The following is a 14612-nucleotide window of genomic DNA, read 5'->3' on the forward strand; positions in this document are numbered from 1 at the left end:
TCTTTAATTTTAATATCTAATTTTGCTATTTATATTGTGTAAACATAGAAAAATGATATTAAAATTGAAATGAAAAATGGAAATGGATAGGACGGAGATTAGGGTGAAACCATTGCAAAAAGAAGGGGCAGACTAAGAAATGCTGATGTGGCAACCACTAGGGCGCCCACTAGGACATCCATTATGGATGCTCTTAGGGACCAATACACCATTTGGAATTGGCCAATTTTTTTGCTTAAAATAGCATTCTTAAGTTGTGAATACATATTTCCTTTTGTGGAATACTTCCATTTCCGATCTAAGATATATATTTTGAAGCATGTATTTAGAAACACAAATTAGTATATTTAATTAAATAAAAAATACCTATACACGTTCTTTTTTAATGAATATTTTTTTTGATTAAAAATAAAGTTAATAGTAATGAGACAGTAAAAAAAAACATATGGCTAATGGGACGAAGGGAATATACAAAATATTTAGCCATGCTTCTTAGGCCCATTAAATGGGAGAATAGCAAAGCCCAAATAAGAATGTTCGATTCATTCTAGATTTATAGGGCCCAAAATAAAAGCGGGTCAATCCAATTTATAAGTATATTTAACAATTTACGATTTTTTTACCAAGCATTGATCGATCTCATTCTCCACATAAATTTCGAGGTAATTTCGCACTCGCTGCTAATAATTTTACTATATGTTCCTGTTCAATCTCAGATCTCTTCCAATTCATCGGTTTCTTTTGTAAATTACTTGCTTTAATTGGTCTCTGCTTCGAATTAGGGTGATTTTGATTCTAGGTTCGTTGCGAATTGGTGTGTTTTGATTCTAAATCTTAAATCTTAGGTATTTCAGCTTTGTATATCGTATAATGAGCTTCTTTGAATATATCGTGAGCTGTGATAGTAACTCTAACAAATCTACTCCAATCCCCAAACCTCACGCCAAAATAGAGAGTGGATTATGTGCTAAGATTGATTTAAAAATGAAATATCTTCGTCTCAGTTTATTGTGAGCTATTGTATTTACATTGGTTGCTCAATTTTTTGTTGAATTTATTGTGAGTTGTGATTAGTAGTCTCGGAAGGGTTTGGGGAATGATTGTTGATATCATTGGGATTTCTATTTTATTTGATTTTTTGTTAAATTTATTGTGAGCTGTTGTTGTTGCATTGGTTGCTCAAAATTGATATGATTTGTTAATATTTGAAGGGCTTTGAGAATTTGGAAGGAGGGAAGAGAGGGCAATGGCAGTCCATGATGATTCGAATGGGCAGAAGAAGAAATCAAGTGATGCATTGGATGAGATACCAACTTTTAATGTCGAAAATATGCAAAACAACACAAGAATAATCAATTATAGGTTTGCTCATTATACTTATTTGTGTTGCCATTCTGCAATTCTGTGTTTTGTGCAAAAGAATGCTCCGTTCTAAACCGTTCTTCTTTGCTTTTGCTGCAGCCGCACATTTATGTCTATCATAGGTGGCGTGATTGCTGGAATTTTGGGGTACACGGGATTGACGGGATTTATTTTCTATTTTGTCATCATGGCAATTACTACTGTAGGGCTGGCTGCAAAGACTGGCTTTGCTGTTCATTCTTTTTTCGATAGCTGGAACCAGATTGTCTTCGATGGCATTCTAGGCGGACTTTTGGTAACTCTTTAACATCATCTTTGTCTCATTTATGTATTTCTTGAGGTGAATGTGTTGCTTGTTTAAGCATAAACTGTGGTGTTCTTGTGATATGTTCTTTTATGAGTATAGTAGTTTTGTGCCGGTTTAGACTTTCTCTAGTTGATCTAGAGATAACGATAAATTCCTTCACATAATATTGAGGATCACTTATTTGTTGTTTATAAGCAAACCATGGTCTATGATATTATAGCCTATAGGTCACAAAAGAATACACCTTGCATCTTGTGAATTGAATTGTTGATTCTTGACTGTATGCATCAATTGCTTTTCATATTTTCATGATAATACGTTTAACCATGGTGTTTCTTCACTTCTTGCAGTCGTTCGTGCTATTCTGGACGTATCCTTACTCTTTTTCCTTTATACTAACATTTTAGTCTTGGAAAAAAATCTTATTCTTGCTTCATCTCATTATATGTTATATCTAGCATCAATTGCTAAACTAGTTTTGATCTCTTGGCATTTGGATAAGACACGCGCACACACAATACTCTCTCATGCACACACACAATACTATCTCATGCACACACAATACTATCTCACGCACACAGACAATACTATCTCATGCACACACAATACTATCTCACGCACACAGACACACACAGTTACATAGTATGAATCAGAGTGTCTTCTATTCCAATCATTGCCTGTGTTCCTTGACATTGGGAAAGATTTGCCTACGATATGGTTCATATATTCTGAGGACTCTGCTACGAGGCGGTTTCATGGAGGCAACCTTGCATTGTATACCCATTTGTGACACTTAAGTTTCGATTTAAGCTGCAGTAGTATAAATGTATGAGAGCGTTAACTTATTTTTGTTTGTATTTTACTATTTGGATAACAAGTGCAAGATTTTGGTTTATAGAACTCAGTTATTGACTTTTTTTTTTCTCCCAATTATGCGTGGTCTCCACTGACTCTATCACCTTTTTTTCTTTCAATTTTTACTATTTTACTAATTGTGCTTCTCAAAATGTGTTAGTTTTATGGTACGGAGAGGGATTATTAGGTAAGAAACAATTCAAAAAGACATTCATAGCTAATGAATTCTTAAAAATGGGATTTCATGCTGAATAAAATGGCATAGAAACAATTCAAAAAGTAGTAACACTTTACCTAATGAATTCTTAAAAATGGGATTTCATGGTGAATAAAATGGCATCAAATACAGTAGCAGAGTGGAAATCACGAACATGATTCGCAACAGAACATGATTAACAACAATGGTCAAGTTTGTAGTAGATTTTCATAGCTAAAGAGCCCTGCCCTTTCTATACACAATTTTACCAGACCTCTCCCATATACCATACACTAAAATTGTATATTGAGCAATTACTCAATTTGATGTTCGTTCCAAGCGCATCAATAATCTGCTTTTTCGCAAGCAATCGATTCTCTCGTTTGCTGTAATCCCTAATTTCACACCTGCAATTTTTGAGTAGGAAACAACACATTAACAATGATCGAGATTTTCAAGTATTCCAGATTGTGATTGAATATGTTATGTTCGTGACTTGGAAGATTTTATACAGATAACTGTGAACCATTAGGTGCTTAATGCAGGTACAATGTAAGACAACAAACTTACTAGCATTTGAGGAACTTTTGTTAATACAAAAGCCAAGATGTAAAGGATGCCTCCAATCACTAAAGCTGCAGCCAAGTTGTGTCCAAGGCGCTTGTCGTCCTTGGATGGAATGAATGTTGTTTTCAGAGTGTTTGTAAGCTCAAAAAGACGGTAGGATACCTGCAAGTTTTGGGATTTTGGGATAATAAGGTAAATCGGGATTGTGTCTATTTGATTGGGTGAAATAAGAAAATAAAACAAGGGAGACTAAGGGACTTTACCGCTACATAAATTGCAGTGGTGAGCATGAAGTTTAACATCGGATAATCTGGAATCAATGAAAGTAGCAGCTTCGGCTGACCATCTGGCACACTGGACCTATATTGAGTTGGATGAAGTTCAGATTCATCTTCCCGAGACTCAAGTATGTACAGCGAAATGTCATTCAATCAGAGAGAACATTTACTTTGTTCAGAACCCCACCCCCATTATTGTATATACAGACTTTCTTGTCTTGAATTTCATCCAAGAACAATAGTCACATATGCACATCACAGGATAAAGATGATACCACGAGTGAATGAGTGATGATTTTAGAAACTGAATTATGTACCTAAGCCATATGTGAAACTGCGAGATGTAGGTCTCCAAAGTGATCTTGCCGAGCCATCTGTTCATCAAGGCAAATAAATATCTGTTTGAATCATCTCAACGAACAAAAAATGATAAAAATATTAATGTCCTTTACTCAAACAAAGATATGGATTCTTACGCAAAAAGTGTCAATGAGTAGGAGCGGAAACTCTGAGTAACATTCCGCAAGCATATGTAAACACTGGGAGCAGAGAATATGCAGATAAATCCAGATTAATAATAGGTTTCCATAGTATTTGCTACATATTTAGTCTAGACAATGAAGAGACTGAAAATGCACATACGTGATAGGAATCCATGACGTATAAGGATGGTACTTGTTGTATGTAATCTTTGGAAGCTTGTATACGAACTCAAACCAAAGATATCCAATCTGTAAATAGAAAAACAATTATTTCAGATGTGAACTTCACAAGTCTTAAGAACGAGCTGAGAGATTGAGGGATACCGTCAAGGATATTGTCACAATCATTGACTTGATAAATATCCTGCGCTTTGTTTCAGCTTCCTCCAATCTTTCCAACCATCTCTCGACCTGCAAATCCATCCAGAAGGTTTACAGTTTGAAGTACAGGAGATCAACGTGTACGCAGTTTCAGAGAGACGGAAAAAACAAGCAAATTTATCTGAAATGCATATGAAGATAAACAAGCACAGAACTTACTGTTGGGTGGTAATATGCATATATCATTCCAATTATCCAAATGTAGCGATCAAGGCCTGAACGGAAATGCCATTCATGCAAAGCCGGATGTTCGACTTTCGAGGCTGGGTCTCTGTATCCTGAAAGAGGACACATTCTTGTATTGAGATTGAGATACACATTCATACACTTGAGACACAGAGAGTGAAAGGTTAGAATTTTACCTAGCAGAAAAGTGAAGGGACTCCAGAACAGATCGAATACCCCAGGTACTTCCCATATAAAGATGACTACTAAAAAGCAAGCTAATATTTTTAGAGCCATGACAGTTCCACGTTCATTATACTTGTTGTATATTCCAAGTGCTCCATACACCATCAATGTGAAAAGAGTGTGCATGGGGCATATGTAGTATAAGACATAGCTGTTATTAAGCGCAATGCAGCAAAAAAATACCAAGAAATTTAGCCGCCACATCATCTGCATATCGAAATTAATCCTTTAGAAATGGGATTAGAATGACGCCATGGGATATTACGCATCAGAAAAGAATCCAACCTGAGCAAACCTTGCAAGGCTAAAATCCTTGCGGATGTAATAATATGAGAAATTCCCAAATCCAGTCATCCATACATATGCAGCTATGAAGATTCTTATGGCATTGTAGATTTCTGTGGCAGCGAAGTAGTGATACATAAGAAATAAAACCTGTAAGCAGAGGGAAAGATAGCTAAGACAATTCATTCCAGCTCAGGTATATTTCAAAGCATAGGTAAGTGCAGAATGTCATAAAAGAAACCAAAAATTAAAGGTGACGAAAAAGACTAAAATGTTATTTTATTTATTGAAAGTTGAAACATAAATAATTTCTTTAAACAGTTAGTTACCTGCATCCAACCTTTCCACTCCTCAGTTTGATGTCTATTCAGATACATCATTGACTTTCCAGAGAATGCTGACTTGTCATTATGTATCTTGAATGAAGTAACTGCCGAGACAATGATGAGAAGGAAGTACAGGAACAAGAAAAGATCCCGGTTATAACTCTGCCATCAGAAATGAAATTTAGTCAGATAAGCTTACAGCAAAGCCATTGATCAACCATTCTCAATGAGTTAGTGTACTGCAGAATATAAATTAAAACATATGCGGTAGTAGCTCAGATTTGATTGGAATCGCTTAACATAACTAAAGAAGAAAGTTAAGCCCTCTCTTATTATGTTGAATTGCTATATTTGTGATTAATCGTAGCAGTGCCCTGTGAAATGGAAGAATGGCAAAAAGAAGAGGATTATTACTTCCCTGCATCAGCAAGATGTCATATTTGTCACGTTTGTGATTCTCGTGAGGAGTATTTTGAATATGATTGCATGTCCTTTGTAAGACCTAAACTAGGTTGGCTCAGTAATCCATTACATACAAATTTATTAATCCTATGCAGAACTGCCAGAAAAACACATAGATGTTGGGTTTTTGGCTATATATCAATGATAGAGAAGACAGTGGGTGCTAGAAAAAGGAACAGAAAATAATCGAAACAGAAAAAAAATGGACAGAAAATAAATTGAATATAAACTGAATAAAAAGAGCAGAGAAATTCTCAATTTAGGCCTATGGTAAAACTGTCCCTAAACCAACACCCAAGACATGTTACTCTTCCACTGAAGAGCTACATATAATAACTAATGGCCACTGACTCCTATACAGAAGACTCCTAATCCAACTCTAACTCTAATAGATAAAAGCTGTTTCTAACAAATAAAACAACTAGATTCCTTACAATAATTAATGCTACTAAAGAACAATACAATAATTAATAATATTCTGCACCCAGCCACTTTAGATCTCCTATCTCTATCATTCAAGCTCACTCTTTTTTACTTCAAGTTCCCATTTTGCTTTGTTAATCCTCTTCGTGGAGCAAAGGTGGCAAAAGAAGTTTTGATGGCTAGAGTACTACTAACAAACCGATTGGTTCTCACTTCTCACACTAAAATTGTATAAGAAATGCATACACCAATTGCGCGGTAAGGAGAAATCCAATCACACCTTTTTTGATTCTCCAAGGAGATCCGTTCGGTCACATATGTAATAGTAGATTAAAAGGGCACCAAACTCTGACCTGCATAAGATAATCCCAAAGCATAGGAATAAACAAAAGAAACTAAATCCAACTCATTCCAAATCTGGATTATAAAGCTAAGAACTTAAAACTATACACATACATGGCTCTTAAAGTCAACCGATTCTCCAGCAAGAATGACTCATCCAACGTAAGAAACCTGAAATATAATGAAGTCAATTGCATAAGGTGGCATACCATGGCATACCATCAGAGTAAGTTCAGATCATATCTCACAAACCTTATCAATTGAGATGTTACAGACGAATTCCGCACTCCATGAGAGACCGACTGAAGGCCTCCTCCTTCCAGAAGAACAGCTCTATCATCGTCTTTAACTGCCCCAGCCAACTCAACCAAACTGACATCAGAATCCCTTCCACTGGAATTTAGAGTGAATTCAGTATCAGAGACAACATATAGGGGAGTTGTAGAACATTTTAAATCATCATTATAAAGAAAGGAACAGTGATTTCGAATTCCCCTATGCTTTGAGATCATGCAGGAATCAGTCACAGCATTTTCCTTCTGTATTCACACAGTATTTCATTGCTGATCCATAATTCAGTAACGTAACTACCAAAATTCTTAGAAACATCCATAATACTATTTTCACATAATGTTCCAGTACTCCATTCTATCGAAAACTTTAAACACCACAAAAAAGATGTGCAACTCGACAAAGTCCTTAAACTTACAGCTTCGCAGATGCAGACAATGAATTCTTTCTGTAATCCAAATATTCTGAGTACAACCAAGCAGCAAATATTGGTACAATTCCAAGGAAAAACGATACCTGCATATTCACAATATCATCAAGCTCACATCACATCCAAACACAGAAACTAACTCATCCAATCACCGAAGATCGAGCTACATAAATAACCAAAACACAACACATAAATCAACCGAAAAAATAAGTTCGCATTCGCACACAATTTTCCAGCTCGCTGCCACACATCTTCATCAAAAAATGAGCAAAAACACATCAATTACTCCTAAAATGCTGCTCAAACACTACTACTCTACTCCAAAACTAACTTCAAACAACAATCGCTAACTCATCCAATCATCGAAGATCGAGCTACAAAATACCAGAAACAAAACACACAATCAAACAAAAACAAGTTCACAATCGCACTCAATTTTCCAGCTCGCCACACATCTTCATCAAAAAATGAGCAAAAACACATCAATTACTCCTAAAATGCTACTCAAACAGTGCTAATCTACTCCAGCAACTAACTTCAAACAACAATCGCATCTAAAATAAGCTGCAATCTGCTTAGATCCATCGCATTTGCTTACTTATAAACAAAATCAACCGATCAACTCACCTGACCAGGCGCCAGTGGTCCGTACATCACCATTTTTTCAGTTGGAATCCAGCAGCATTACAAAAAACCTCAACGCGGTGAAGAATTGGTGTATGTATAGACGCGGGAAATGAGAACCGACAGAAATTGCAGGTGAAAAAGATTAGATCTGATTTTAGAGTGAAAAATGGGTTACTATGGTAAAACTTAAGAATAATATAAGCACAGTAATTTATTCAAAAGTAGTTATAATATGCCTAGCCTATTTAATTAGGTGGAGGAGAAGAATCATTGTTTGAGCGGTTATGGTCGGCCAACCCGAGTTGATTTTGGGCCGGGTCAAACTGATCCGAATATTTTATTGGGTTAGAGGACTTGATTTGGGCCGAGAACGATTTCTTTGAAATAAAGATCACCATTTTATTATACTACTACTTAATCAGATAATATCGCAATTTTTATTTGGAACATCACGGTTAGGAAGGAGTCTCATTTTTTTTATTTTGATTTGTCCACCGTCAAAAATCTCAATTCATTTTTATTATAAATGATAAACCCCGCATTATTATTATTTTATTTTCCTCACATTTTATTCTAAATAAAACTAAATAAAAATAGAACTTATATTACATTACTTTTTTTCACCTATTTTATTTTTGTTGAATTGTGAAATTTTTGCATCTCCTTGTCCACATGTGGAAGAGTGGTGAAATTTATTTCCATGGGTTCATAAGTAAGAAAAGCTAAAATCGGTTCAATTTCACCATCAATAATAGTACATAACTTGCTTTCTTGCTCATGATTCTAAACCTAACTAATCAACAAATGCTGTCTCAAACCCTTGAGCTCTTATGAAAAAGATAATGATAATACACAATTGTAAGGCTAATTATGCCTTCTCCCCCACCAAAACTTGTAAAATCCTCATTCCGTTAAAAAGAGTATCGAAATCTCAAAACTCAAAGAGTTATTTATGTGAATATGATGCACAAAAACAGATAGGAACTCGTCCATGCTTCTACCACAAGCCGATGGCCTTCCACCATATCCCTCCAACTCCGAGCCAAATCACAAGATTGACGATCGAGATAAAGAAGCCGTAGCCCCACCATTTGGCGAGTGGGACGTAACCAGCACCATAAAACACAGGTGCTGATCCTATCCCATAGTGAGTAATGCCTCCCATAAGATTGGAAAGAAAGGAGAGCACGACAGCACCGAGATAGGGTGGAGTACCCAGTGCACTGGCTACTGACAAGAATGCTGTAAACATGGCACCAATATGAGCAGCCCCGCTCGCAAAGAAATAATGGGAATAGAAGTATAGTAGGACAAGAATGCCAAAAGATAGCTGCCAGGAAAGACCCAATCCACCAACAAACTGCATAGACAAGAAAATAGAATTATTCAGTGCTTCAGCTATTTAAGTAAGTAATGGAAATGAAGAGGAACAAAAGACCAAATACACACACAAATAGAGCTGAGATTTTGAATTATAATAAGCAGATACAGATGTGATAACCAATGATATCTTGTTCTAAGGCGTTAAAGCTTCTGAAGTATTGAACAATGAATAGACCAAAATCCTTGTTTGGACAATTTTGTAAGGCTTATGTTATACCAATGCCATTCCATTAGAGAGTGAAGAACCAGTATTATTGTCATAAAGGAGACATCTCAAATAGATAAGAGAAGAAAATGATGGTAAAGTAATTCCAACTAGCCAGTGAACGAATCTAGAAAACTCTTTTCTTCCCGGACTATTTTACTGTTAACCAACATAACTGCGATTGATGAACAAAATAAGTTGCATCTACACTGCCAAATTGAGAGCATACTACCAGATGAGAATAAGTCTTCCATATTGATGGCCAACAATGAATTAGTATGATGCACGGGGCTGGGGAGTGGGGCCAAAATTATGAACACGGATTGTACATGACCAAATCAAACAAATTTTATATGTACTCATTTCCTGTCAGTAGGCTTGGAATATAGAGGTAAACGAACCTTGACAACAGTTTGGCTGAACCAGGAGATAAGACCGTATTTGTTTAGGTACCCAGCCATTGCAATAAGCGCAGCAAACCATGTCAGTGTATCCCATGCAACTGATTCAGCTAGGCATTCCTTCCATGTGACAACCCCAGTTATCAGGAGGACAGATAACCCAAGAATTGCAGCAGTTACTGCATCCACATTCAGGACACTACCAAAAATCCAGAGTCCCACCTGATATTTAAAATTTTCAACTATCAGCACAAATTACTTTGCATAGGAACAATGAATAAGCAACAAATTATTTAAATTCATGATTATGAGACCTACGGCAACAATGCAGGGATTAATTAATCCCAACAAATTGGTTACCAAATCAGCTAAACATTGGTTTACCCAAAAAAATCCCTCCTTAGCCAAATATAAGTTGTACAAGTGTTCGACCCTGTGTGTTTCACCCAAGTTGCAAAGAATAACTACTACTACTACTTTCCAGCATCAAAACATTGTCTCAACATCTAACGCATAGTGAGAGATCAACAGTGCAAATGAATACCACTGAAAATCTCTCGATGTGGAAGCAATTAAAACATATACTAGTACGACAAGCCATCCAATAATCCCAATCATTACTCTATGAGGGGCTGTTTAACTTTGAGGATCAACCTAGATTGATAAAAACAATATAGGCTAATTTCTTGTTTAATAAAATGGATTCAAACTTTGGGATATCCTACGACCCTAGATAATTTACATCACTTGATCTAATTTTGTTCGATGCATATCCCGCTAAAAGGGTAGGATCGTAGAACTCCTAGTATTGATTATAAAAATCACATCTGAAAATAGAAGCATATCGAACAATCACGATGATCTGCAGAGCTAAATGAAGCAAAAAAACTCAAATTTTGTAAGTCTATACCGTGAGAAGCAGAGTTCCAGCCATGATGATCTCGTTCTTGGACATCGGCCCCATCTTCGCCAGATTCTCCCTTGCAAGTTTAGGAGCATCGGGGCTGCTCTTCACCGTGGGCGGATAGATTAAATACAGCAGAAACGGAACAACGATCAACGACACCAACCCCGGCACGATTGCAGCCTTGGCCCAATCCATCCATCCAATCTGCATATTTATCGTGGTTGCAGTAAGGTTAGCAGCCAACGGATTCGCAGCCATCGCTGTCAGAAACATAGACGACGAAATCACAGATGTCTGAAAGCATGTGAGCATCAACCAAGACCCCAATTTCCTCTCCGTTCCATCGCCTACATTGCTACCACACGCGACACAGAGCGATTTCACCAACGGCAAGAAAATGCCGCCCGCTCTGGCGGAGACAGATGGAATCGCCGGCGCCAAAAGCGCTTCACTGAATACCAAGCTGTACCCTAACCCTAGCGACGAGCTTCCAAATAGGGAAACAAACTGGTACGCAATTCTGTTCCCCAATCCAGTTTTGATAAACCCTCGCGCGAAGAAGAACGCGAGCGCGATAAGCCACGGGATCGGATCGCCGAAAGCCGAGAACGCGGCGGCGAAGGTCAGCGTCTTAGTGAGAACGCACGCGCCGAGTCCCATGAGTGCGACGGCGCCCAGCGGCAGGGGCTGGGTGATGATTCCGACGATTGTGGCGAGGAAAATGGAGAGCAGCTGCCACGCGATGCGGGAGACGCCGTTGGGGGCCGGGAGGAACCACAGAATCACGCCTGTCGCGATGGAGGCGGCGAGCGGCTTGATGGAAGCCCCCTGCCATGGCTGGGGCGCGAGCGGGGCGGGAGGGGCGGCGGAAGCAGATGCGGCTGCTAGAAGCGGGCGTTTTGGGGCGGGGAGAGAGAGTGAGAGGGGTGATCTATGGTGGACTGATTGGATTCGATTTTGACCTAGAGAATTGGGGGAAATGCGGGATTTGATGGAAGATGGAATTGTTGGATTGAGGCGGAGGGATTTGGAAGAGGGGGAGGAGAGGGAGAGGGGGCGGGGGCGGAGGCGGAGGTTGAAGGAGGAGGAGAGGGGTAGAGACGCCATTGTTGAGGGAGGGAGGTGAGAGAGTGAGTGAGTCCCTCCAACTGCGACTGCGAGTGAGAAAGAGGGAGAGAAGGATGGGGGATTTCAGGTTTTAGAAGCATTGGAATCTCCGTCAACTACATTTTGCCAACTCCGCCCTATTCCAGAACTTTACTTTTAAACGCTTTTAAAAACAATAGATACTCTTTACCAAAAAAAACAAAACATTAGATACCTATTTAAAATAATTATCAAATTTTTATTACAACATATAGATACTTTAATACACCTGACTTTTTTTATTTTGGAATTGGGCTTCTAGAGAGGGGTGGTGAATGCCTTAAAGAGAAATCGAGTAGTACTAGTAGTATTTAAATTTCTCCTTCTCATCAGTAATCAGAATTCAAACAGTGGAAGCAGTCAAAACTGAAGACAATCCAAGGCCTTCCCCCTACTTTTCTCACATTCAGATTCCTTGCATCTCCACTTTCTAAATAATTACCATCACTCAGTCTTAATATATACTACTAGAAACAGAGAAGGGGAGTTGAGCATCATCATCATAATTCATAATGGGCAGTTGTCCCCAAAAACTTCTTCGCTGTCTTCCTCTTCATCTTGGCCACTGCATCCAACGCTCAAAACTGCTCCACCTTCGCATTCTCCAACAGCAGACGCTACGGAAACTGCAACAGTCTTCCCGTCTCCCCTCAGCCGAGACAACGTTAGGTCTGTAGGAAACGTTGATTTCGCCACCACAGCGTAAATGAATGATTATGTGTTTTGCAGGTTTATTGGGTGTTGAATCATGTGAGTTGGGATGTTTTGATGCCAATGGGAGCAATGGCTGCTAGATATTTGAAGGTGTTGAGATCAGCCAATCCGGTGTGGTTCTACATCCACGTCAGCTGCCAGATGTCCACAATCAAACTCGGAAATGACTCCCCCGGAGTCGAGAAGACTGTTCACAGAGACATAGGCATCACTCTCTTTGTCCTTGGAACACTTCAGCGACTTTATATTCACAGTTCAAAATTTTAGGAGTACAAAATAGAGAAGAGTACTAAATTTAGTCATTTTCATAAAAGATATACTTACAAGTTACAATATTTTGTGTGGGTTTTGGTGTTTCTTGTGAAGCCGAAGCCTGACCACAAATGGCAGACACAGAAATTTGTCAGGATATGGGCTACATATTCAAATTTTGTATGAGATAATAATTTCCTTATACTTTTTATTTTGGTAGGGGCTTTTGTACGTTAATTCACACAAATTACTAACAAAATTATAATATTAGACAACTAGAAAAGTCAAAAAAAATATTGGAAAGGGCTTAAGCCCTCCCTCATGCCTATGTGTGTCCGCTAGTGCTGAGCACAAATACCGATTTTACTGGAATGTATACCACCAAAGTGTGGGATACACGGTGATCATCCTTGCTCTTTAGCATCATCAATAATGTTTTCAAAGGATTAGACATTCTCGAATCTCGAGCCTGCAAAAAAATGGGAAAATGCATATATTTGGGTGTTAGTAATCTTGGTGCTTGCGCTGCTATATTGGAAGCAATTACATGGTATGTTGTGATCAAGAGGAGATGGTTGTTAAACTACATCACCACGTAATTGTTGCCAAGCAGGGACAGCTCCACAAGAGGCAATGCCCTGTCTCAAAAACATTTATTCTATTTTGATTATTATTTTATGAATTTTTTTAGAATACCTTTATGCATGCTCTTTTAAAATTCTTAAAATATTTTTATACTCCATATATTCTTAAAATACCTTGTATAGAATTCATGGCTTAGACCTTATTGCCAAGCATAATTAGGATTTCATTTTTGAAAAGATTAGAACCAGGATATTTAGTCATGCGACGTCACACCGAGGACACATTGCATGTAATTTTGATATTGTTATTTGTACATCGTCATACTCTCTATTCTAGGATATTTTTATTTAGTCACTCACACCTGGCCTTATTTTTTCAATTTGACCCATTTATTGTTTATTTAAGTTTCTTAATCAACAAACAAACTCGGCGTTATTTGTCAAATTTTTAATACATGTTGTACAGTATCACATCCTGTATTCAAGAGAATGCGATATGACATCATTTGTACTATATGTGAAAAGAGGTGATAAATTAGATGAACCTTGCTAAAAGAACTCGCACGGTACACGTAAGCACGAAACAAATAAAACACTCGAACTAGTTTGATACAGATAGATATATACAGATGGGAAAGAATGAAGAAATAAAAATGTACACTCCACTCCACTCCAATTGTTAAGAAATGTTATAATCAATGCGCGAGAAGATTAATAATATACTCACATGCTCTCTCATCGCTCCATTACATACTAATAATGTAAATTACATACTAATAATGTAACGAATTAATTAAAAACACACAATTGTGAAAATTAAAATCTAGCTATATAAAAATATCGACATAAACAAATTCAATAGAATAGGGAAAATGCCGAATTTACTTGGGTAGAGGTTTAGGGGGCTGGTCTTGGCACAGAGGTGGATTCTGTTTGCCGATTGCAACGTACTTGACGTTCTGGCACTTGGTGGTGGCTCCTCCGAGAGCAGGATC

At 37.8% G+C, this 14612-nt stretch overlaps 3 protein-coding genes across 4 annotated transcripts; 1 reads left to right on the forward strand and 2 right to left on the reverse strand.

Moving 5' to 3' along the window:
- Positions 1-588: 588 nt before the first annotated feature.
- Positions 589-2586, forward strand: LOC125194173 (ER membrane protein complex subunit 6-like). 2 transcript variants are annotated; one of them, XM_048092242.1, is made up of 5 exons: positions 589-662; positions 1212-1362; positions 1462-1657; positions 2020-2039; positions 2371-2586. In XM_048092242.1, exons 2-5 carry the CDS (start codon positions 1247-1249, stop codon positions 2399-2401), a joined length of 363 nt encoding a protein of 120 aa, XP_047948199.1. In that variant the 5' UTR covers positions 589-662; positions 1212-1246; the 3' UTR covers positions 2402-2586. The 2 variants fall into 2 exon arrangements, with proteins under 2 accessions (XP_047948199.1, XP_047948200.1); XM_048092243.1 differs by lacking the exon at positions 589-662 and adding an exon at positions 688-799.
- Positions 2587-2795: 209 nt separating this feature from the next.
- Positions 2796-8195, reverse strand: LOC125194172 (protein REDUCED WALL ACETYLATION 2-like). The gene is made up of 16 exons (XM_048092241.1): positions 8026-8195; positions 7387-7484; positions 6930-7070; positions 6792-6848; positions 6616-6688; positions 5454-5612; positions 5125-5274; positions 4791-5046; positions 4588-4706; positions 4372-4458; positions 4208-4296; positions 4042-4104; positions 3883-3939; positions 3551-3647; positions 3291-3449; positions 2796-3127 (listed from the first exon to the last, which is right to left on the reverse strand). Exons 1-16 carry the CDS (start codon positions 8056-8058, stop codon positions 3122-3124), a joined length of 1644 nt encoding a protein of 547 aa, XP_047948198.1. The 5' UTR covers positions 8059-8195; the 3' UTR covers positions 2796-3121.
- A 543-nt stretch (positions 8196-8738) lies between these two features.
- Positions 8739-12151, reverse strand: LOC125196099 (dicarboxylate transporter 1, chloroplastic-like). Its single transcript, XM_048094472.1, has 3 exons — positions 10925-12151; positions 10015-10236; positions 8739-9385 (listed from the first exon to the last, which is right to left on the reverse strand). Exons 1-3 carry the CDS (start codon positions 12026-12028, stop codon positions 9023-9025), a joined length of 1689 nt encoding a protein of 562 aa, XP_047950429.1. The 5' UTR covers positions 12029-12151; the 3' UTR covers positions 8739-9022.
- Between the last annotated feature and the right edge of the window lie 2461 nt (positions 12152-14612).

Source organism: Salvia hispanica, chromosome 6, assembly GCF_023119035.1.
Source record: "Salvia hispanica cultivar TCC Black 2014 chromosome 6, UniMelb_Shisp_WGS_1.0, whole genome shotgun sequence".
Taxonomy (NCBI): Eukaryota; Viridiplantae; Streptophyta; class Magnoliopsida; order Lamiales; family Lamiaceae; genus Salvia; species Salvia hispanica.